This window comes from Zonotrichia leucophrys, chromosome 12, assembly GCF_028769735.1.
Source record: "Zonotrichia leucophrys gambelii isolate GWCS_2022_RI chromosome 12, RI_Zleu_2.0, whole genome shotgun sequence".
Lineage (NCBI taxonomy): Eukaryota > Metazoa > Chordata > Aves > Passeriformes > Passerellidae > Zonotrichia > Zonotrichia leucophrys.
The window spans coordinates 6,509,504-6,533,260 of record NC_088182.1 but is presented as its reverse complement, the minus strand read 5'-3'; the positions used below and the strand labels follow the sequence as shown (position 1 = coordinate 6,533,260).

Sequence of the window (23,757 nt, the reverse complement as noted above, 5' to 3'; positions counted from 1 at the left end):
GGAGAGGAAGGAGAGGAAGGAGAGGAAGGAGAGGAAGGAGAGGAAGGAGAGGAAGGAGAGGAAGGAGAGGAAGGAGAGGAAGGAGAGGAAGGAGAGGAAGGAGAGGAAGGAGAGGAAGGAAGGAAGGTTGGTCCTTACCGCCTGCCATTCCCCGGCCGCCCAGCGGTGCGTGGGGCACGGGGGGAGGTGACAGTCCCGCTGAGGAGGGGGCTGGCTGGCCGGGTCACACTCGGCCTCCTTGGGGCTGCTGCTGTGGCACTGCACGGAGCGGCGCTGGACGCCCCGGCCGCAGGACACCGAGCACTGCAGGGAGGGACACAAGGTGAGTGCAGCTCCCATCACAGCCACCACGGTGAGTTCAGGGGTCTGGGCTCTGCTCTGGGCTCCGTGGCATTGGTAGCAATGATTACAGATTCTCTTTAATAATATATACTAATGATGTTTCTATCAAAAACCTAAAATTTTGAAATTTGAAAACAAGGTAGCGGTGCTCTATCAAATTTCCAAGTGAGGCTTTTCATTGTGCGAGGGAAAACTTGGAATCTGAAGTGTGAATATTTGCTGTTGGCTTCAGTGGGGTCAGGACTTCCTGGACAGGATTTTTATTGAAAAATCTGTTTTTATTGCAAAATAGCGGCGCTGCTAAACCACCCTGACATGCCAGAGGCGGCCAGGCTCTGAGATTTGCTCTGAGTGTTGCTTCTCAGGCACTGGTTCAAAAAAGTAATAGTTCAAGATACATCAAATGCCACAAACAGAGTGGGCTTTAATGAAAAGCAAACTTGGATTCTATAGAAGAAAGTGTGTAGCTGTAGAGAGGGAAAGGTGAGATACAGCTGAGATTTCTTTCAGCATTCATCTGAACATGCACATGCACCAAGGCAGGGAATACAGTTAGTTTTTGAAAACAAATGTCTTTTTGAAATTAACTGCATTTCACATTTCCTTCATTACACTGTGGGCACATTTTTCCCAACTTCAAGGCACAGCAACAAATGCCTGCATTTTTCTGTTTCTCGGACATCTTTAAATTATTATCTATACTGCAATATTATTAACAGCTTATTTTTTCTTTCACGCAACATTTCTTGGTGTTGTGACTGCACACTAACATGTTTAGCAGTACTTAATATTCCCCAGGAACAGATTCCTCCTGGCTAGACCTTAAAGTATACTATACAGATTTGGAGTAAAGAGAATTTGCATTTGTAGAAGAAAGTGCATAAAAAATGAAGGTATGTATTAAAACCACAGTCGAATTAACAACTAATATTATTTATAACTAATATTACTTATTAATATATCAGGTACTAAGAAAATAAGTTCACAGTCTGTTATTGCAATGCCCACTAAAATGAGCCTTCTTAAGGCAGGGAATTGAGTGGTACCTGATGGGGAAGCAATTCCCTTTTCTGTATTCCTCCATAATACCCTTTGCTTTACTGTCCAAATGCCCCATAAAGCCAAGAAAACCAGAGAAAAGCTGACTGTGACTATTTGTCTGGCTTCAGATATTTGGAGGGTGGGAGTATTTTTGTGCAGCTTTTGAAAGCAGCAGTGGGATTTCTGTCACTAGTGATGCAAATGCTTCCCATATGCTGCTGCTTCCCTGGGATTAACAGTGCTCTTTGTCCTACACATTCCATAGGGGACTCTCAAACTGAATAAAGGCACAAACTTGGAGAAACATACGCACCAGGATGCCTACCATGCTGTAAGGTATCTTTTGAGTTGCATTTATCACCAACATAAAAAGCCCAGGTATGAATAAAAGAGCACAAGTGACACCGTGGCTTTTTCATGGGGGGCTGCACTCTGTGTGTGTGTGACACCTGGGTTTGGGGAGAGGATGGCCTGGACTGTGCCAGAAACTCCACCTGATGCTCTGCCTGTGTTTTTATATAGGGCTGGATTTCAGCCTGTAGCTGAAGTATGCAAATACCAGACAGCAGAATAAATATTGGTATTTTTGTTAAAGGAAAGGTAAATGGCCATAATTGACATCACTTAGGAGAAACAAACACATTAAATCTGATATTTCAGTGCAGACATAAACACAGTGAAAACTTGGAGAAAAAACCTTTTTAGAGATATATCAAAAATGCTTTGCTCCAGGGGGCTGAGTTCTTAATCTAGAAAAGAACTAACCACATTCTGAATACAAAACATCCAAAGAGAAAAAAGCCTAGGATTGGAGCACCAGCACAGCCAGTGTTTAACTGAGAGTGGTTTTTAACCATTCCTGTATTTTTTGAGCTTAATTTTCTCAGTAATTCCTTTTCCAGAAGGCAAAACCCCCCAACACCTACCTAAAGGTATGTGCAACAGGTTCTGTGCATATATAGTGACACAAGGATGCACTTTTATGGGAGAACCTAGCCTTATTTCTCATGCAGACTTTTTGGTTTATTCAGGAGAAAAAGCACAGCAGCTCAGCTTTGGGATTAACATTCTGAGAAAATTAAACCTTTAGAAAGTTAGGGGTTTTATGGATAATATCTAAGTGGAAACTGACCATGGCTCCTATTTGCAACAGTGGCACTGGAGATAGGGAAAGTCACATGGAGTTTTCATGCCCAGTTTATACCCTGATCTACTGTGTATTCAGAGCACCAAACTCGTGTCTGTTTCATGCTCTTAAGGAGAAGTTCAGCACCTAAATTTGGCTCCACAGCATTAAATCTCTGGCAAAGCCCTGAACACCCTTACAAGGGACCCAGAACCAGCACTCCCAACCTGTGACAGCCCCAACTCTTCATCTGTCACAGGCAAAAAAGAAATGCTGCCAGCACCAGTGAGGCTCAGAGATCCATGCCACAGCACCTGACAGGGCTTTAAAAAGCCCAGTTTGACACTGTAGCACAAATTTAAAAAGCCCAGTTTGACACTGTAGCACAAAATTTTCTACCCCTTTACTTTGTCCCCAAGCAAAATGCTGGCTGGCTGAGCACATCCTGCATCAGGAACCTGGGCTGAGGAGCTGCTCCTGGAAAAGCCTGTTCTTAGCCTTATCATTAGCACACAAATATTCCTTAATTGCCTGGTCATGAGAGATTACCTTAGACCATAAATCACCTCATCCTCCTATTAACTTGGGTTTCTTTCTCTAGTAGCATAAAATTAATATCCATGATGCAGTGGAAAGCTGAGAATTTTTAAACCACTTACTTTTACCAATTAGTATTAGTGTATTTTAATGCAATTGACAGACCATTACATTATTATGTTTACAATTATTAGTCAAAACTGCTTTCAGGAGTAGCCACTTAAATAAAGTGCAAATTGGATACCACAAGACTGTGTAATGGCCTTGCATTTCATTTTAGTCTGGCTCCTGTATAAAACTGAGGTTTCAGTCCTGAAGGTAATAAAGCTAATAATATTGACTTAATTTCCAGTATGGGAGCAGTATTCTGGATTTCACAGGCTGGATGCTCCTATCCTCAGGTACAGAGCCCAGACCTTGGTAACTGAACCTCCACGGTGAACAAGCACTGAGTCCTTTACCCATATAATGGTAAACACCCCTCTCCTGTGAATCCAAAGGTAAGGATTAAAAAAAACCTAATACAATTCTGAAAACAATCATAGATTATTTGTGGGTTTATTGTCTTTTTTATTAGTGGATATTAATCAACAGCATGCTGTCCTACTCCTAACATTTGCATGTGTGCAAGAATGGGTGTTTTGTACCTAAACTTGAAAGACAGAATGTAACGGAACATGATATTTTACAAGTTAACAGTTCATTTAGTCTGGGATTTTCAATAATTCCTCTGATTAGCATGCTAATGAGGTAGAGGGAAAAGCAAAGTTCAGAGTTAAAAATGTGATGCAGCAGATTCAAGGTGATGACAAAGACATTATTTTCAGGAAAAAAGGATTCAAGGTATGCTTTCAGCATGCAAGAAGTTTAATAACTCAAAATACTTTCTCATTTCCAGCAGCTTCTGCTCTATGCATGACTGTCTGACGTTTTAACAAGAGAAAATCAAGCAAAGAGTTTATTTCTCAAAACTAAGGAAGATTTTACTTGATTTATGATATTTAAATTATATTAAAAACATGAATAAATAGTAGTTTCTCTTTAATAATATATACTAATGATGTTTCTAGCAAAAACCTAAAATTTTGGAATTTGAAAACAAGGAATTTGCTTTCAGATAGACACTAAAAGCAAGCTGCCTAGTTTTCAGCTGGTACAAATCTGTGCTGCTCCACTGCTGTCCATGAAGCTGCACTGTTTTACCCCAGGATCTGGCCCAAAACCTTCTTCCCTGAATAATTCATGAGGACAGAAGTGACTGGAAAACCAGGCTCTAACCAATTTGATGGAGGAGGAATACCAAAAGGTGCAAAAGGGTACACAAGATGTCTCACCTGGCCCCAATCTCCTGCTTTCCACTTCGGACATCTGCCCCCTCTGCATTTCTTTTGCACGTTGGGCTTAGCAAGGTGTTTACAATTCTCTTCTTCTACATGCCTCCCTTCCTTTGACAAACAGTACACACTGCGGTGCTTTTGGCCCCTTCCACAGGACACAGAACACTGTAAATATAAAGTAATAACAGATCAGCTTGCACACTCATACAGGGGCCATGGCTACCCAGGGCATTTTCTTTTAGCTGGACCAAAAAGCACCTCCCCAGGTCCCCAGCAGGCTACACAAAGCTTGAGGGGAGTGCAGGCATTTAATACTGTGTGATATTCTTGGTCAAAGCTCCAGAAAATGCCAGTATCAAAATAGAGAAAACAGCTGACATTCAGCAGGGATAACAGCCTGGATTCCTGGCATTGCTCCAGTCCTTTCAAAGGAGCAGAGTCATCTTACAGGGATCAAGGCAGGAGCCCTCAGTATCTACTTAGAACAACTTGAAAGGAACCATTTCCATTTACCTTGGTACAAAGGGATGTCAAATATTGGTAAATCAGGAGGGTAAAGTGTGCTCTGCACCTTCACAGAGGGAAATAACTGCACAAAGGACAAGGCAGAAAAGTGCAGCATTTCCTTGTCCTTGGTACAAAAGCTCGTGTTTGTTTTATCAGTGTAGTCTGACTTTTCTTTTTTCCTTCACTAAACAGACTGAAACCAGGCCATGTTCATCCTTAAGATTTATGCATTTTGAAAACAACTCAGAAGGTGGCAAGAAGGCAGAGCCTGGAGAATCAAAGCAAAAAGCAAACCAGCAGGTATGTTAGCTGCAAGCTTTGTAGTGAAGCAACTAATTTCAACCTCCCTCTGCAGGTTCACTGAACTTTTTCAAATGTGACCACTTCTGGCATGCAAACCCCAAGCAACTTCACTTTGATTTCAGATTAGTCTCCTCCAAAGATTTAGGAATCAAAGGGGTCTGGAATCACGACACGAATTTAATATGACAGTTTCATGTAGAACAAGCCTCTTACTCAGCATGATGCACCCAGAGACTCAGCTTCCATTTCTTCATTACATGCTACACCATGAGCATACTGGTTTAATCCTTGAGGGCAAACACACTGTTCTAACCATCTCTCCATATAAAATGTTCTGCTTTCTTTTCAGAATGGAGAAAACATGCAGAAATGAGGCTTCAACCTTCATTTTGGAGTCACTCCATCAGTGTATTTCCCAAGAAATATATTACAGCTTAAGCTCTTCCCAGCCTATAAATACATTCGAACTCTAAAAAATTTATATATATAGCAGCTCTGGAAGATCCACTAGAATAGAAATTGGCATATACATTGACACCTGTGAATATTTCATATTACAGCCCTACTTACAGCTCATTCAGCCCACAAAGAATCAGCAGGAGAGCAGTTTCTAAATGGAAAAATTCAGACCAATGTGGAGAGAAGTGGATGTAGCTCCAAAAACCAGATATTGATGCTTAAAAGCTTGTATAAACGATGCCCTGAAAAGGTTGTTTTCCTGCTGCAGGAGTGTTACAGATTGACAAAAGATCACTGAGGTCCTGTTGATCAGCAGCTTTAAGAGCCTTAAATGATGCTCCTCTCAGAGGCTGAGCAGGGACAGCTGCCCCTGAGTTTTCCTGAGCCCAGGAAAAAGATAGGCCAAAAACTCCAACCAACAACATCCAACCTTGCACTGAAAAACAGAAGAAATGTTGTCCCTTGCAATAAAATAAAACTGCCATGAGTTACCCAGATCCATAAACTTCTTTTCTTTAGCATCAAGAGAAGAAATATCAAGCTAATGTTATCCCTATTTTTATAAGCCTTCAAATTTCATCAGAAGTTAATTTTTTCATTTTCTCTACTTCTCTCCCCAGGCAATGAAAGTCAGCAGCAAGACAGAAATGTCACATCCTACAAAACCCTTTTTAAACTTCTAGTATTTTCATCCACTTACTGTCTTTGGACTAAACACCAACACTGATGCTTAAACAAAAATTCAAGTGCTCCTTGGAAAACAGGTTTCATGCAGGTTATGCCACTTTACTGTGACAGCCAAAGTTAAAGAGTTTCCTTGTTTTCAAATTTACAGCATTGATCAGGAGTCTCTCATGTCCCACACCCTGAGCTGATACAGCCCAGAGCATCCTTAATTTACAAAACACATGGGATGCCACTACTTATCCTAAAGTAAGACTAACCACACTGTGCAACAATGCAAGCACCTTTCTGGGCACCTGAAGCTGGTTGATAAATACTTGATCTCACAAACAATTTGGTCCTAGCTATTTCCAAAGTTATTACTCCCCTACAAAATGCTTAACTTTGGCGTGGAGCCTGGTTCTGACATTTATCTCGTGATCCCATGATCAAACAAGTCTGCGTGCAAACCTCGGTGCACTCAGAGGTTGAGGCATAATTTGCTTAATTTTTTTAATACTTAAATGTAATTCCCAAGATGCTGGAATGAATCATTTCTATGCCTGCCTTTAATATAAATCAAATTTAGGCAGCTGTGCATTTTCAGATCCAAACCACCCGTTTGCTTTCATGCACATTTGAGTTATGATCTCATTTGCACTGACAGAAAAGAAAGGTTGAATAATCTAATTTAACCAAGTATCAGAGACTGAAAATTCCTTTGCAAAGAGTCTACTTAATAACTGCCATCTAATTCATCTCAGGTATTCAACTTTTATCTGGCACATAGATTTTAAGCATATGTGAGCCACATGCAAAGCATAATTTAATAGTGGGCTGCATCTCAACACCATGTGAGTCCAGGAAGTTCTACACCCAACTACCACCATCAACCTCATAATTTATTTTGGACCGTGGATAAACTTTGCATTTCATTAACTGGATTTTTTGTGGCTGCAGATGCTGCCTGCTTATGGTATCCACCAATACAATGAGGTAAGCTTTGACCTTGCCTTCCTCAAAAACTTTGGGAAAATCACTGCCTTCACATTCCTCTTTTTCTTGAGCTTTTTTCCCACACCTCCCATAAAAAATGCTTCCAAGTACTAGGGGCAGATGGTGGCTCTCTGGAATCACAGCCTCACCTTATCCAAGGTTTTCTTAGTCAACAGAAAAGCCTCTACTGGTTTTAAGCACCTCTGGGCCAGCCCTGAAGGTGTAGCCAGGTAATGTATGGATTTTTTCACTAATCAGCTTCCTAGAGTAAAGGATCACATGCACTTGGGCATGCCTGTGGTCACATTGCCTCTATCTCCGCTTGAGTGTGGGAAAATGCTGCTCTGAAAGGCAGTTTACAGCCTGTGATTGAGGCACAACAGCAAACAGCACCCCTGGATGAACCTGGGAGGACAGCCAGGCATGTTTCTGGTTTTTTACAGAAACATAACAAATTGTTATGTTTCTGTAAAAAAAACACCAAAAAGTTTGTGGTGCATAAAGCAATAGAGAAACAGTATTTTGAAAAAGCAGCTATAGCCATCACTAAAACTCTAGCAAACCTTCCCCTTGTTATTATCTTTATTATCTCCTAAACCCACCAGAGTTGCACCTGGCACTTTACACGGAGAACAATAACAAAAGAACTTTCCTAAGAGCATTAGGATCAAAGCACTTAGCACAGATTTAAGGGCTTTATGTTTATTGCATGATTAGTGTTAACCTGCCAAAAACTGGAGATTGGCATGCTGCTGATATTTTCAAATAAATCTACTGCCCAGTTTAAATAAATTCAAGGAAAAGGGTTTAAATAAATACAGCAGAAATATTTCCATATCAACTGTTTCCATAAAGGTCAGAACAGGATGCTAAACATCTGCCATGTCTTGCTCTGCTCGTGTTTTTGTTTCCACAGAAAAATTGTTTTCTGTTTCAGAGTTTAGGAGATGATCATTCTGTTTTATCAAGTGTGTGCAAATTGCTTTAAAATAACCCTTTCTGTATTTCCTGATCTCATTGTTTGGGAGATGAGGGTACCTCTTGTTCATTAAGACCTGTCTAAAATAGATGGGCTGCTACTTGATGCATAGGGCTGGCAGCAGGAAAAAAAACCCCAGAATATGTTCAAAATCTCTTAAAAATCTGTACAAAATCTCTGGTGAATTTCTGGGAGTGGGGTCAGTCCAGCACCAAGAGGACTCAAGAGCCCTGGGCACAAATGAACAGATCTCAGCAAGAAAAAGGCACCACAGAGCCGTCCAGAAGAAATGGAATGACTGCTCCTTATAAACTTTGTGCACTGAAGGGGCAGCTCCACAAAGGGCAGAAGGGCACATCCCAAGCAAGAACCTGGGAAAACTCTCTCCCAGAAGTGAAAAGCTGCAGAAAATGCTGTCAGACCACTTTTCAGACCCACTGTGCACAGCCGACAGCTATTTGGGAGGTATTTAAGACAATGAATGCAAGCTGTGGTGATCACCCAGTGAATTCCCAAAGATAGGAATGATAGCTCAGCAAGGCAGGGCTGGGAAGGATTAGACTGAAATGGCTTTATCAGATTCTGCCAGGAGCAACTTTTTGGAGGAAATTAAAATCAATCCTTGTAGATTTAGACTGCCCCACATTAAGGATTTTATGGAAAGTCAGCAGCTGTAAGTAAGCCCTGGTTCATCCTTTCCAACAATCTGAGACAAAACGTGTTGGATGAAATAAAGCAGAAAAGCAACAGAGCCCTCCAATGCTTTACACCCATTTTCCAAGAGGGCTGGTGCTCCTGGATGCCAGTAAACTTCTCCAACAACAAGCAAACCCAACAATGCACCCTCACAGCTACCTGTCAGCAGCCTCTTAGTCTGTGTCACCTTTTACCACCACTAACACTGCTGCTGTCAGATACTGAAACCATATCCCAGTGACTTCTATACTTCTGAAGTCCCTGAGTACAAAGGACAACAGACGCATCACCAAGGAAAGCCTGGATCCTTCCTCACCAGCTGAACCTTCACTAAGAATCTTAAAATGTTGGAAGCTTTGTGAGCTGTTCAGCAACAGGGGCTCTGTGGCTTCCAAACCAAACCAGCTGCACAACAGCAAGGTATTTCAGCAGGTAATTCCCTTGGCTTCAGTGGGACAGGCTGACAGCAAGGCTGCAGCACTTTAGGAGATGTTTAGGAAATGTTTATTGCTGCTCTGAAGCCTTGTTTCTCCCACCAATGTGTTTTATCAAGGTTTTGTGCCCATCTGTGTTGGCATGGTGAGAAATCCCTAAAATTGGGTGGGGATACAAGCAGGGCAGGAGTCACCCAGCTTGGCCCTCTTTTTCTCACAAACTAAGGAGCCATGACTTAAGACACATGGGTGCTGAGTGTGTATGGTCATGGTGATTTTAGCTGGTGCATGGCCAAAAAGTACCTGTGCTTCTTGTACATTTGAAAGGAAGAGGGGTCTTTACATTTAAGGGAGGGCAAATGGACCAGAGATGTGAAGAAAACACACCAAAGCACTGCACTGCAGTTCTGAAAGAGGCTTTAGAAATGCTTCATCCAAATTGGCTCCTCAGAGAAATGGAATGATTGAAAAAAAAAGGCACAAACATTAGGGATTTTGGAATGTATAGTCTGAATGTGTTTGTGAGCACTGTGCAGAGCCCCTGTGGAAGTGTTCTGAGGAGCCCTCCTAGAGCTGGAGCACAGCCCACGGTCTGAACAGGAGCAGGCTTTGCCCTGGTGTTCCCAAGGAGCCCTCATTGCCCTGGGCATGGGCAAGAGGGAACTTCCCTGCTGGCCTGTCCTGTCTCTGCAGTGCCCACAGGGTCTTCATCCTCCAGAGGCTCTGGTCTCGGCTTGGAGCAGAGGCACAGAGCTTCCCAAGTCATTATTGCAAAAGAGAGAAATCTTCTAAAAAAATCACTAAATCTTCCCCTTCCCACCACCAAACTCAGCTGCAGGGACTGGTGAGTGGCCTCAGATGATGTCTTATAACACATTAAAAAAAAATAAAACAACAGAGAAAAAGGAAAATTTATCAGAGAAAAGGGTCCAATTTGATGTGTTGCTGCAGGGGAAGGAAGAGCTGGTGTGTCTGGAGCCCACTGCTCCAGCACTAATTGCCCAGAGGAAAGGATGCTCTGGGGTTCTTTAACTCCTGCAAGATTTAAGGCCTGAGTGCCAAAGTCAATACAATAATTTCCCCAAGCTGGGAAACCTCACAAGATATATGACAGAAAGAGGTAACTGCAGCAGGAGAAGCCATGCATCTCCTCTTCTGCAGCATCCACCCAGTAAGCAGCACCTTCTCCCCCTCTTTTCCCTGCCCTGTTACACCACAAAAGACTTCACCAGGCACAGAAATTAGCAGGGCTGTGAACACAAAAAGCTCTCCTAAAAGCTGTGTCCCTGTCCTGCTCCACACGATTTACCTTGAACAACAAACTAAAGCCCCACAGAGCCACTGCAGGTCTGATGGCATTTCCTCAAATTGGGAGGAGATGTGTGAGCTACCTAAGGACATCAATACAGTGGGATGTGGAAGGTGCTGATGAAACCCATTTTCCATGCTGTGGCACTTCTAGGAGAGTACCAATTGAAGCAGCAAGGTGCCTCAGCTAACTGACACTTCATATTTCTAGGGAACAGTGGTACTACAATGCCATTTAGATATTCTGCTCCAAAATAGGATTTTTCTGTGCTGGATGGAGTAAAAGACAAAGTAAAGAGCTCTCCAAGAAATGTCAGCTCTGTTTCACAGGTGTTGTAGGAGCACTGGGCTGCTGCTTGCTTCCCCATTTTATAAAAAAGAATTTTGGCTTAATGCACTAGGGATAAATATTGCCCAACCTGTACATGGTCTTGGGCATCAGACAGATTTTCATCCATGCTGCTGGCTCACTCACCTCCCCTGTGAGCTAGTAAAATTAAAATATGAATAGAGCTTTAAGTGTCTTTGGAATGGGAGTGATTACACCATTTTTTTCTTAATAACTGCACAAATCAGTCACTGGGAAAGTTAGAAGCACAGTAAATCTCTTTGTGCCTAATGTCCCTCATTGTTATACATCCTTGTTTCTAAATCCCTAGGATCTGAGCAACAGCAATGATTGCAGTGTGGAGTTTAGAGTGTGATTCTGGAAAATGGGCAAAAGTGCAGGCAGACTCCCAAAACCCAGCTCAGGGATCTGCCTGGAGATGCTGCATTTCACAGCTCATCCCTGGAAGTGTGTTACTGCTTCAATGTGTCCCTTGAAGCCCAATGAATTCCTGTGCTCAGAGCCAGTGCTTTGGGACACAAATATTCCCAGCAATTGCCCTTTTATTTATTGCTTTATTTCTCCTGTGAGGGCCTGTGCAGATGTGCAGGAGATCTGTAGCCAGGGATGGGCCACCCATAACACAAGGCCTGAAGCCAGCCATCACTGAACAGCAGCCTCACCACTTCTTGGTTGAGTTTAGGCCTAGAAAATTACTATTTCATTGAGAAAACGTGTAAGGGAGGAGGTGTAAAAAGGCAACCACAGAGGCATGCCAAATGCAGCCAAACAGCCACTGCACTATGGGAGGAAAGAGACTGCTCTGAGTGGGAAAGTGCACTGAGGAACTTGGGGAGAAGATGCACTGTCTGGGGACAAAAGGGATGAGAAGATTTTAAAGATACCTGAAAATAACCTTTGTGAGCCTAACCACTGGCCCAGCTCCTGTCTGTGCTGGCAGTGCCAACAGGAGAGGTTGTTAAAGGATAGCAGATGAGACCCTCTGCAGCTCCTTTCCCTGCTCCTTCCCCTGCATTTATTCACTGGATTAAGGAGGTCAGAATGGACAGTGCTGACCAGTCCTTTTACTTCTCCATCACACTAAAAGGTCATGAGGGGTGTAAAGACCAATGGGGGCTTGCAAGGGAGAGAGTGGATTGCGACAGCTGAGCTTTAAGTTGCAGGAAATCAGCCCTGTGAGGAGCTGATGCAGGAATCACTAAGGTGCTGGCTCAGTGTTAAGCACACAGTGCCCCAGGGTGGTCCCTCACCTGCAGGGTGCACTGATGGGCTTCCATGGTTGCTCTCCTGCTGATGCAGCATCAACACCAGCACAGAGGAGACAGAGAACTGATTACAAAAGTATACCTATGCAGTTCTCTCCTTTTTAAAGTAGAAACAGAACAATGAAAGATGGTGATAACCGGCAAAAAATAAAAATGGAAAGGAAAACAAAAAATTGGAGATTTTAGGGTAAAAAGAGATGAAAAAAAAGATGTGACTCTACTGGGCAGCTGGGTAGCACTGGCTTTGCCCACCTGTGATTGCCTTGGAGCCACCAGCTGTGAGCACTGAGGTGAGGAGAGGGATGCATGAGCATCCGTCACCACTGCCTCAGAGGAGCAACAGGCTGAGACTCTTCAAACAAAACCCCAAGAGCAGTTCAGCAATGCTGCTGTCACAGCAAATTCATTTTCTGCAGAGGACAAGAAGGGAACAGCAGAGTTATATACACTTGCAACCAAATCTGTCCCTGGCTATCACTTCTGCCTTAGCAAGACCTGACATCCTGCCTGCTATGAACATTATCAGAACAATGACACAGAGAATATTGCTGTTGAGCAGCCTATTTCCAGCCAGCTGCACGGGGAAGGCATTTTGTGAACAACATGTTGGGCTTTGACAGAATTAAATACAAATAACCCAAAGTTTCCACTGACATCAACTTTAAGATTAAAATTCCAGAGTGCCAGCTGCCTGACACAGATGTTGGCCGGGCAGTTCTTCCACTTCCCAGTTCAGAGCTCCTTTGCTGCTCTGTCCCTGTGTGCAGCCAAAGAGCCCTGCAAAGCCATCAATGGCACCAGCTTCCCACCAAGGGAAACCAGTGATGCCCTAGCCCAAACCTGAACTCACATCCACAATAAGAGAGTTTGGAACTTAGCTGGTTAATGTTCTAATTGCTTGACAGTAAGCTTCTGATTCTTTATTAGAGCAAAAGGCCCTCAAAGACTCTGATTCCAGCACCTCTGCCTGCAGGATACAGAGCTGGGAAGCACTGAGAGCTGCACAACCACTGCACCAGCAGCTTGAACTTCAGATACCCAAGACTGACAAGTACCTGACAAGGCAGACTACTTTTAAAATTATAATACTTTTTTGGAGAAAAACCCAAACCCCAAATAAATCTAAATCTCACCCACACATTTTCCAGAGTTTAAAGTCAAATGATCACTGCCCTGTGCAGTGAAACTCAAATGACTCACCCAACTGAAGCAGGGTGCTGTAAGATAGAATTGTTTTACCTTATCTGTGACCATTTCCTAACTCAGAAAGAATGAGAAGCCCACAATAAGTTAATTCAGCATTGTTCCTAAACTGTATCAGGATACAGTTGGATATTAAGGCAAACTCAAAATATCAGAAATTATTGCATGGAGCAAATCTGCTCCAAAACAGGTGCTTTAAGGGAGGTTATGCATATATTTTATATATGTGGTATAAATATGGGTATATTTATTAAAACCAAACCTTGGGTTTTAAGTGAAGCAATGGATAATTCTCATTGAGAACATCTCCCTCATCCTGGAGAACATAGCAAGATTTCCTCTCAGGATTCGAGAGTGTGTATGGAAATCTGCATTCATACCACAAAGCATTCAGAGGAGAAAAAACACTCTCTGTATTCTGGTGACAGTCAGTGCACGTTTTCTAAAGCATGGTTTTAATAAAAAGGTCAGGTCTATCACATGGTGTACAATTCTGCAATGGGTAAATACATCTTCTTAAATAAGCAAGGGAATAAAAGTGTCACCTCCTCTTAGTCCTCTTTGAACATACATTAAAATGACAAGACATCTCACCAGTCTGTTGTTGTAAAATTATCATTTACACATACAATCTGTTTTTCCATTTAATTATCTCTTCCAAACCTGGATTTAACCAGCCAGATAAAGATCACTTGTTTACTGTATAAAATCCCAGTGGAATTTTGCCCGAGGACTGCGGGTTGGGTGCTTCAGACTCTCTGCTTTAATTTGTAAGTATTTTATACTACTAATTTCACTGAAACTTGAGTAATGGTAAGCCAGTAAGATGATTGCAAGAAATTAGTTATCCAAACTTTGTAATTCATACACCTTTAACTGTGTTTGTTTAATCATTGAGAATGACAATTTCTGTTGGAGAACAAAGCAAGATAAAAGATGGAACATTGCAGAACCGTTTCAGAAAATTTAGCAAAAGTTACCAAAACTAAGTATATGATCTGAATTTAGCAAAAGACTCAAGAAATTATACAAATTCATTTATGATTACATTCTACTTGTCTTTAATTTTCACTGTTCAACATTAACATTAAACATTGTAAATGTATGCAATATTTATATAAAATTAAATAACAGTATTGGAAAAATAAATACACTTTTACATAAATACATAAATCCATACTGCTGAAAAGTTTCAGCTAATACTATACTCTTGTTTCAAAAGTGACCAAAAAAATATGGTAGTGACACTCCATCCCAACAGATGAAGTATGTACAGCTACAGAATGATGTTTGCAACCGATGGCAGAGCTAAAGCAAGTCCAGGTGACACCACAGTAAAGAGGAAAATTTGGCCGTTACTACCTACAGTAGTAGCACGAGGTAGAAATACACGTGGAGTGTTCTGCTGGAGGGACACGAAGCCCTGGGGACCCCATAGATACTTCTCAGTCTTCAAACAGCTCTGGGTCCCCTATGTCAGAGCCCAAGGACACCTTGGTAAATGTGACTGAAAAACCAAATCAGTTCATGGCAATGACGGGGGCTCAGTCCTGCAGCCCCTTCCCCAGGGCTGTGACTCTGCACCAGCTGGGAGGAGACACTGCAGGCAGGACAGGGTGTCCCTGCCCTTCACCTGTCTGCCAGATGTCCCACCTGCTCCCAGGAGAGCAAGGACAACCCACTGAGGCTAATGCATCAGAGTGGAGCCAAGGGAACTTTTCCTGGGTGAAAAGAAAACCACCAGACTAGAGGACTGCACCCTGTGTTTCCAACACTGAGAAGCAGGTGCAGCCCTGGAGCCTGCTCCTCAACAGCCACGAAGAACGAAACACAACTCTGTCCACACCTTTGGCTCTTGAAAATGGTCCAGCACAGGTAAAACAAAGTTGGAGGCACCTCCCAGCTGGCAAGTCCTGTGGGGCAGCCAGCACACGCTTCGCTACCTCTGCTTACCTCACCTTGCTCTTCCTTAGCACCAGGCAGGTTGATGGACAAGGGGTACATTAGCACCTCAAATGAAATATTTCATAGCACTGTCTCTTGTACTGGTGAAGCACCGGATACACACCAGTTCAGAAGGTTTATGGCTATTGCAGAGCTCACTGAGGTATGATAAAAATATTGAAGAGTGTTACTGAAGGCATCCATGTTACTGAAAGCACCCACAGAAGGAGAGCAGGTTTTGGCAAGATGACTTTCCAAACTATGACAATTGAGGAAGTCCAGTACATTAAAAAACAGGCCTCTTTTTTCTTTTCCTATAAAGTGCTTTTGAATCAGATTTTTTTAAAAATTGTCTTCAAATGCTTTTATAACAAAATACACAATAAAGGTTTACATCTGTTTGAAGGCCACTCCAAAATGGACAGGTCTGTGGTTTTCCAGGGCTCCAGAAGCACCTCAGGTGACACTTGCTTTGGTGCAGGTTCACAGAAAAGGTTGCTGCTCTGGGCAGGGACAATTGCAAAGGTGTGGCACCCAAAACAGCACCCCAACCCCACGGTTCAGGGCTGCTCTGCCCTCACAGGAGCATCTCTGTAGCAGACTCCTCCAGCAGCAAAGGAGCAAAGTAAGACACCTCTGCTCCAAATACTATTTTGCTATTGGGAAACTGCCAGGGTTTTAAGCCTTCCAACACCTGGCTGATCATTTGCTGGATTAGTGATAAAGCAGCAGCTGGAGATCAAGCTAGACAATCACTCTCCAGAACCAGAGAGATGCACAAGAATAGCTTACAGGTGCCTTTGCACTGTACATCACAGTCTTATTATATACACAGGAACAGAAACAGAGCACAGGTGTGAATGCACACATGTTTCTATGTAGGTCTGTGTGTGGGCATGTGCCCACATGCACACACATCTATACACACTTATACATGCCTGGGAATTGATGCCATTTAGCACATTCTCCCCACTTCTCTTGCCTTTGGCAGAGAACAATCACTGCTAAACCAGTAGGTGCCCAGTGCAGTACTACCATTAAAGAGCAGAACAATTTAACTTCAATGGAAATGTACTGCTTAAATTCCAGGTTTAAATCCATATGCAAAAACTTAGCCAGAACCAAGATTCATAATGCACAGCACTTGCAAAGTGTAATAAAATGGACAAAGGTTGCTACTTAGCAGAAAGTGCCTTTTAAATTAAAGGACCAGAGCTCCCCTAATGTAAGCCCTTCCTGAATAGGTGTTATTCTGAATATATAGTAAATAATCCTCTGTAAGTGCAGTTTTAAGACATGAAGCATTAGCACCTTGGTTTGAAGCAAATTAATTGTTGTTAGGGGATATCTACAAAATAGTTCATAAAGAGAAAGAGTTTATGGTCGTACCGAGCTCCAAGGACCAGCACTCCAGGCAGCATCTCTAGGACAATCCTGCACATTGCACTGCTCTCTGTCTGGTGGCTTGTCAAGGATTTCACAGCTCAGATCCGTAAACCTTTCTCCATTAGGGCGCTGGCACACCACCAGCCGTGTCCTTGTCCCTCCTCCACATGGCTTTGTGCACTGCAAGTCAGCAGAGGACAGAGCAATCACCGTTGGGACAGCAAAAACACTGATCACCTGCTGCCCAAAGCACCTCAAAAAACCAATGGTAGTTTCTGTTCCAAACTAACCCACTCCAGCCAAATCTCCCTCACGAGCCTCAGATGGACCTTCAGCTGCCTCAGCTTCTCTCCCTCTAAAGCTGGTCATGCTGCTCCACCATGATATTGCCAACTCAATGTGATAATGGAGGTTTACATCTCCAATTGTTCATCTCAGATTAATTTTCAAAAGTAAGCAGTGCTTTTTTTTAAAAAAAGGCCTTCAGTTAAAGCAGGCTTCTCTTTAAAAAAAAAATCTTCATTTTTGTAAAACGTACTTTTGCTTGGAAAGAAAGTTTCCCCATGACAAATGGAAATGAAAACACCACCCAACAATTGCTTGGGTTCACTCATTTATCAGATGATGCCCTTCAAGTTCCAATCCTTCTAATAAATGTCACCACAATATCCCTCTCTTCTCCCATTTTTCAGCCACCTGCTAATGAAAGTCTTGCCCTGGGCAGGGAGCCCAGATGCAAGTGCACTCACCTCTCCCCAGTTGCCATAGGCCCACTGAGGGCAGGGGCCAGACTCGCAGGATCTCTGCTCCATGGGTTTGCTTTTCTCATCGCAGTTATTTGCAGTGTATCCATTTTCATCCTGGCACACCACGACCCGCCGCTGGAACCCCCCTGCACATGTACTAGAGCACTGGAAGACACAATTGCCCAGAGCTTCATTTAGTCCAGGAATAGGCTTGCATTCCCAGCTCCTTCCCAGTGCCTTGCACCGTGGGAATGCACTGCTAGAAGTTTAATTCATCTAACAGGCATTATTAAACTTCAAAACCCAGCTATGGCTAATAGCAGTGCAATGACTTAGGTGCTGACTAAGCAAAGAAAGTAAACACCAGCCTAGTTTTAAGCAGGTGAGTAATCCCTGTTGCAGTGTCTGACATCCCATTTGTGCTCAATTCCCTTTAGAGACTTCCATGATAAAGCATTGCATACTGTTTGCAGTGAGAGGAGCTGGCATCGAGGCTCTGCCGTGCTTTGGCAACAACCCTGCACAGCTGTAAAAGCCCCAGGAGACAGCCAAGAATCAGAGGCTGGCCTTTGCCTCATGGAAAATGATGCTGTCAGCTTTCTGCCTAGACTGCCTTGGAGATACGAGGTAAGAGAGGCTGACAAGTGATGCTTGAGCCCTTCTGCAACACTTGCTTGTGTGAGCAGAGAGCAGAGAGTGGGGAGAAAGGTCCCTCTCTCATTTCCCGTTGTGCTGATTTTAAGAAAATATGGATTAGCTTGGGAAAGAAACAAAATCCAACAAAACCCAAGAATAAGGGAATCAAGGCACTTACAGCACCCCAGGGGCCAATCCTCCACTGGTTGCCTCCTGGTATTTGTGCACGGTTTCGGTTGGGGCTGCCCCCAGGGTGCGGCTTGAGGCGATGGTCCGGATAGAGGAAAGGGGGCATGGGCCTGCCGTAGTCATGGCTGTTTGGATGACAAGGAGACATGGAGCACTCTTGTTCGGTGGCAGGGAGGTCGTCAGGGTCACACTCGCTCCTGTCCACCAGCTGGTCACTGTAATTGACGCAGATCACTTGTCGCGTTGCCTTACCTTGACCACAGGTCACCGAGCACTGCGTTACAGTGGGAAAAGGAGACACGGTCACATTTCCAGTTTAGAAAACCAGCTCTTGCTAATAATGAACAGCAGAAAACCCAAATAACCTCACTTATAAAAGGGCAAGTGCGACAGATTAATGAAGCACATTTGCAGCAATGAGGTCTCTTGCAAGAGACAGCGTGATGCTTACAGAACTCCACTCCAAGGCCTTCCACTGCCCGCACGGTGTCACGGTGCACATTTCTGTGGCTGATGGCTTTGGAAGGTGGAAACAAGCTGACTCATCAGCCACGGAGCCCTGGTCATCCCGGCAGCTGACGTATCTCATCCGGGTGCCCTTCCCACATGTTGCAGAGCACTAGGGAAGAGCAAAGAGCACTTCACTAGGAAGTTGCCTGACATACATTGCAAGGACTTGTAATGAAAAGCTGGGCATATGTACTTTAAAATATCACACTGTCTACTGTAAAATAATCCTGAAAGTATTGTGATGTGTGCTTACCGGTGTCCAGGATCCAAATCTCCACTGTGTCCTGTGAACACCTGATATGACTCTCTTGGCTTCAGGACTATTTGGATGGGGAGGACATACAGCTATCTCACAATCCTGTACAGGAAATACATGGGAGAAAAATAGGAAATAAAGAATTTTCAGATGTTTTGAATAAACCACCTCCTCTTCAATGTAATTATGGAGAATAGGCAACATCTTGAAACTCTGTGACCTGCATGCATTGTGCAGGCAGCTTCCTCCCTGCATCCTCTTGGTGAATCAGCAAAACTCAGCATCCTTTCCTGAGGCCTTCATATGGAATACCCTATGTGGACTTTTGACTTATTAGGAACTCTACAATAGGGATCCCTATAACCATGTGCCATCTCCATGCATTAAAACCAGATGTTTTTGAGGCAAAAGATGAAAGTTCATTAAATGTTCTGGCATGAACACACATCTGCAAAACAGCAACTTTATCTCCCTTCAAAGCTCCCTTCCTTCAGTGTGAGACCTGCAGCCCACACAATAAAGGTTATGCTGGTGATTGCAGCCCTTTGATTCCCTGCAGCCCACCAGACCACCTATATCCATGTGCTGACTTCCACCACACATCAAGCAATGTGAGGTTTTGGGGACAGACGTGTCATTCTACTCAGTCTTTGTACAATGCCTCACAGCAGGGCTCTGGTCCTGTCTGGCCCTCCCAGGAGGTCTGGTGTCAGAAACTATGAACATCCATGACTTTACTCCATTGAGTAGTCCTTGCCAAAAAGGAAATTAAGAGTGATTGTCCCTGTGAGGGGGAGAGCCGCTTCTGACAAATGGCAAACCCAATTTCTGTTTTGCTGTGATTTCACTTATGCTGGAGGCATGCATGCCAAATGATGGCTGATGACAGGTGGGTTTGTTACCCCTTGACTGCAGTGCAACTGGTGTCCATACATGAGAAAAACAGCTCTTTCCCAAATGTTGTGGCCTTGGTTAACTCTGAGTTCATGCAAGACTGAAGTTGCACAGGGCATGAACACTACAATTCTCCTAGATGACAGATAGATGGTAATGTTCTGTTTTATCCAGCTTCTCCAGACACCTTGGACATATCCTCTGTTTGAAATGGGAATTTACATGTTTGCTTCCAAGTAACCAGCATGGAAAGCCTCTTCAGCAAATTTGCAAAGGGGCTGCAACATTTCTCAATTTATCTGGCTAGGGAGGACGTGTCTGGAACTGTGGCTGTCACAAACATTACATTGTCACATGCAGCAGACAATAAATGGCCTCTCACCATTATTTGTGGTGCAGTCAAATAATGGTCCTGCAGCCACATGAGCCCAGACTGCAGCCAGGCATCCTTGACTCCATGCAAGCCAAAGGAGGTGTCTGCTGTGTCAAAACCTGAACCTCTGAGGCCAGTAAGTATGTTTCAACCTTGAGGTCCCTTACTGTTATTTCAGATTAATCCACTGCAGCTTCTTTAGCTCATGAGCTCTTAAGAATCCAGCTATAGTGCTCCATCTGAACACACCCTCACAACTCATTGCTAGAGCTCCATGGATATAAACCATAAGCAAAGGTAATTAATTTTCACCCAAAAAGCCCTAATACCCTCATAGGTTGTCTGTTGCCTTTCTGGCAATCTGGTGCTTCAGAGTATAAGGTGAACCACATGGAGAGGATCTGGATGAGAACTTCCTGAACACAGTTTATCTATCCCCTTTCTACCAAAGCAGGGTGCTGTGCTGCATCCTTCCAACAACCATGAGCAGCCCAAAGTACTGCTCTGCAGGGCTGGGCAGCAAGATGTCCCCTGAACCTGTAGCCTGGAAGCCTCTATACACACACTGGGAAGAGATGGAGACAAGAGAGCAGGATTTACCTGGGTATCTGTGGGCCTGGTTGCAGCATTACACTCGTTATCATCCACCACTGACACGTAGGTGCCCACAACACACTTCACTGCTCTCATCTGGTAGCCTTGGCCACAAGTCACAGTGCACTGGGAGAAGACAGATGGGAGAAAAGAGCACTGGGTCTGAGTAGGTGCTTTGGTTAGAAAGTATTAATTAGCCCAGTCTTTGTTTAGGCACGTAGCAAAAGCAGCAAAAATTAAAGAGTTTCCCTTCTGGTTTCTCTCCACTTCATGCATTTCAGCTTTAAATTAGGTCAAAGTTTTAACTCGCTGCAGCCACCAGTGCCTTGCACGCTTCACTTGCTTCTTTAGGAAGGAAGGTGGAACACTGAAATGATTTACTTTGCTGCACACATTAGAATCAGAGTCTGGTAGAACCTGTATGATATCCTTCTTTAAAACTGGTTGTTCAGCCCCATGGTAGCACAAGCAGCTAATGAATAATTTTACTGATGGGAAATATGTCTCACTGGGACAACTGGTCTGGGTTTACTGCTGTTTTTTAAGTCAAGAGCTAACAGCTTTGTGAAAAAGCAGATGCCAGAACACTCTGGGAGGAATGAGTAACTTGTATTTTAACAGAAAAAAACCCTCACTAACCCAGAAACTGGAAAACATTGAAAGCAACCAAAGTTATTCAATGTGAGCAGCTTTTCTGTGAAAATTAGGGCATGTATTTATGTGCCTAAATATGGATTTAGGAGCGTAACCTTGGAAACCCCTTTTTTTGAAAATCATGGCCAATTCAGTATGACAGAGATTAAATTTAGCACAAAGGGCAGGTACTGTTATTGCTGCCTATGCACTGAACCTGAGCAAACAGAGGGCTGCTTTGGTGTGCAAATCAATTAACACAGTTATGCTGCTGAATTTGGATGAAAGGGCAGCACCCAGCCCCAGAGCCACCCTCATCCAGGTCCCCCCAGGCAGGAGCCCTGTGGGGCTGTGTGGTACCTGTCCCCAGGGCCCCACTTGCCACGAGGCACACTCCTGCTGCTGGCACATCTGCACTGACTCCGGCTTCGTCTTGGGGTCGCAAAACCTGTCGTTCAATCGATCTTCTCCAAACTGGCACCACGTCTGGCGGTGCTTGTGCCCTTTTCCACAGGTGACCAAGCACTGTGAGGAGAAAAGTGCAAGCTCAGGTGGTGCTGGGAATGCACTGCCAGCTCGGCACCTGCCCTGGCAAATAAATCTGGAGTTCTACTGCAATCACTGGTTAAAAAAATACTGGTGCTGAAGTGCAGCTCTTTAGCTAACATCAACATGAAAGACAGGGGAGTGTCTTGTCAACAAGAAGATTGCTCTCAGGAGCTGGTCTAGAGCAGGGGCTGGATCATGGAGAGCACAGCTGGGCTAGAATCCTTCAGCATGGGCAACGTGAGACCACAAGGTCTCCTGAATTCCAGTAGCTCTGAGACACAGGGCAAAGGCACAGCACTGCCCTGTGGGGTTTTAGCTGTGCACAACAGGGTGTTTCTAAAACACTTGTTCTGAGTGTGCATGTTAAGGGTCTTGGCTTCTGCAGGCTGTGAGCACTTCTCCCACTGCCCTGGCGTGGCTTGGACTGCCACCAGCTAGAATCAGAAGACACGTTTGGTAGAAAACAATCCCTGTTCCCATTTAATTGCTTTCATTATGCCCTAAAAGAACATGATTCACAGAAACAAGAGAAATTTGGCTACAATGAAGATGAGCACCCTTTGAAGATTGTTCTCCAGGACCCCCAGTCCTGCTGCAGAGACAAACCTATCAAGATTGTTTTGTTGCATTGCAAAAAACACCAGCAGCAGTGGAAGCAGTAATAAACAGCAGAGAGAGGCTGAGCAAAACATCAGCAGGGTGCAATCCTGCCCTCCAGTGACAGCCAGAGCTGCCAGGGCTCTTGAGGACAATCTTAAGGGAAAATGAGGGCAGAAGGTATTTTTCTTCTCAAATGCACAGCAGAACTACAGAAAAACTGTGGAGAAATTACTGCAGGATTGCAGAGACATTAACCCCCGGTGGCTCTGCAGGGAGGAAAGTGGCCACTTGACCACAAGGCCAATGACTTTACTGCCTGTCTGAAGCCTCCCTGTGCACAGGATTGCCACCTTCATAAGGAGGCACAAACAAATCATGACAGACAAGCAGGGATGGAGACAGAGACACTTGTTTGCAGACAGCAGCCCCTCAGAGTGGAGGACCAGCAGGGTGAGCCCAGCCTGGTGACCAGCACTCACCTCTGACCAGTCGCCGGTTTTCCACTGTGGGCACGAGAAGTCACTGCATCTCTGCACTGTCAGCTTCTCCTGCTGGCTGCACTTGCTGTCGTCCAGCACATCATTGTAGGTGTTCACACACATGGCTCGCCGCCGCCGCGTGCCCCCGCCACAGCTCTTGGAGCACTGTGAGGGACACAAAGAGTCAACATTTCCTGCCACTCTACTGCTATTGCCTGCCCTCTCACTGTGGAGTGACTGCAGGAAACCTCTAGAGCAACAACTTATACTTCAAGTAACAGGCTTTTACTTTATGTATTCCTTTAAAAAGCTAAACTTGCTAAGCTTAATAAAATGTCGTGGCAATGTGTTTCTCAAATTCATTTCAGGATATAACCCCATGATGACTTTTACAAGTGTTGCCTTTCAGTTCTCCTAAATGGC

General features: G+C 44.0%; 1 protein-coding gene across 4 annotated transcripts in view; it reads right to left on the bottom strand.

Annotated features, from left to right (window-relative positions):
- Nucleotides 1-23,757, bottom strand: part of ADAMTS9 (ADAM metallopeptidase with thrombospondin type 1 motif 9) — a 78,952-nt gene that overhangs the window by 17,752 nt on the left and 37,443 nt on the right. For all 4 annotated transcript variants that reach the window (XR_010441759.1, XM_064723632.1, XM_064723633.1 and 1 more), the window contains 10 exons: nucleotides 23,335-23,499; nucleotides 22,067-22,231; nucleotides 21,080-21,199; nucleotides 19,210-19,314; nucleotides 18,898-19,065; nucleotides 18,436-18,720; nucleotides 17,625-17,786; nucleotides 16,879-17,055; nucleotides 4,381-4,548; nucleotides 139-303 (listed from right to left, as the gene is read on the bottom strand). Coding sequence is in view for 3 of the 4 variants with exons in the window: in XM_064723632.1 (XP_064579702.1) it covers nucleotides 139-303; nucleotides 4,381-4,548; nucleotides 16,879-17,055; nucleotides 17,625-17,786; nucleotides 18,436-18,720; nucleotides 18,898-19,065; nucleotides 19,210-19,314; nucleotides 21,080-21,199; nucleotides 22,067-22,231; nucleotides 23,335-23,499 (1,680 nt within the window). In the remaining variant the exon portion in view is untranslated. The remainder of the gene's footprint in view (nucleotides 1-138; nucleotides 304-4,380; nucleotides 4,549-16,878; nucleotides 17,056-17,624; nucleotides 17,787-18,435; nucleotides 18,721-18,897; nucleotides 19,066-19,209; nucleotides 19,315-21,079; nucleotides 21,200-22,066; nucleotides 22,232-23,334; nucleotides 23,500-23,757) is intronic.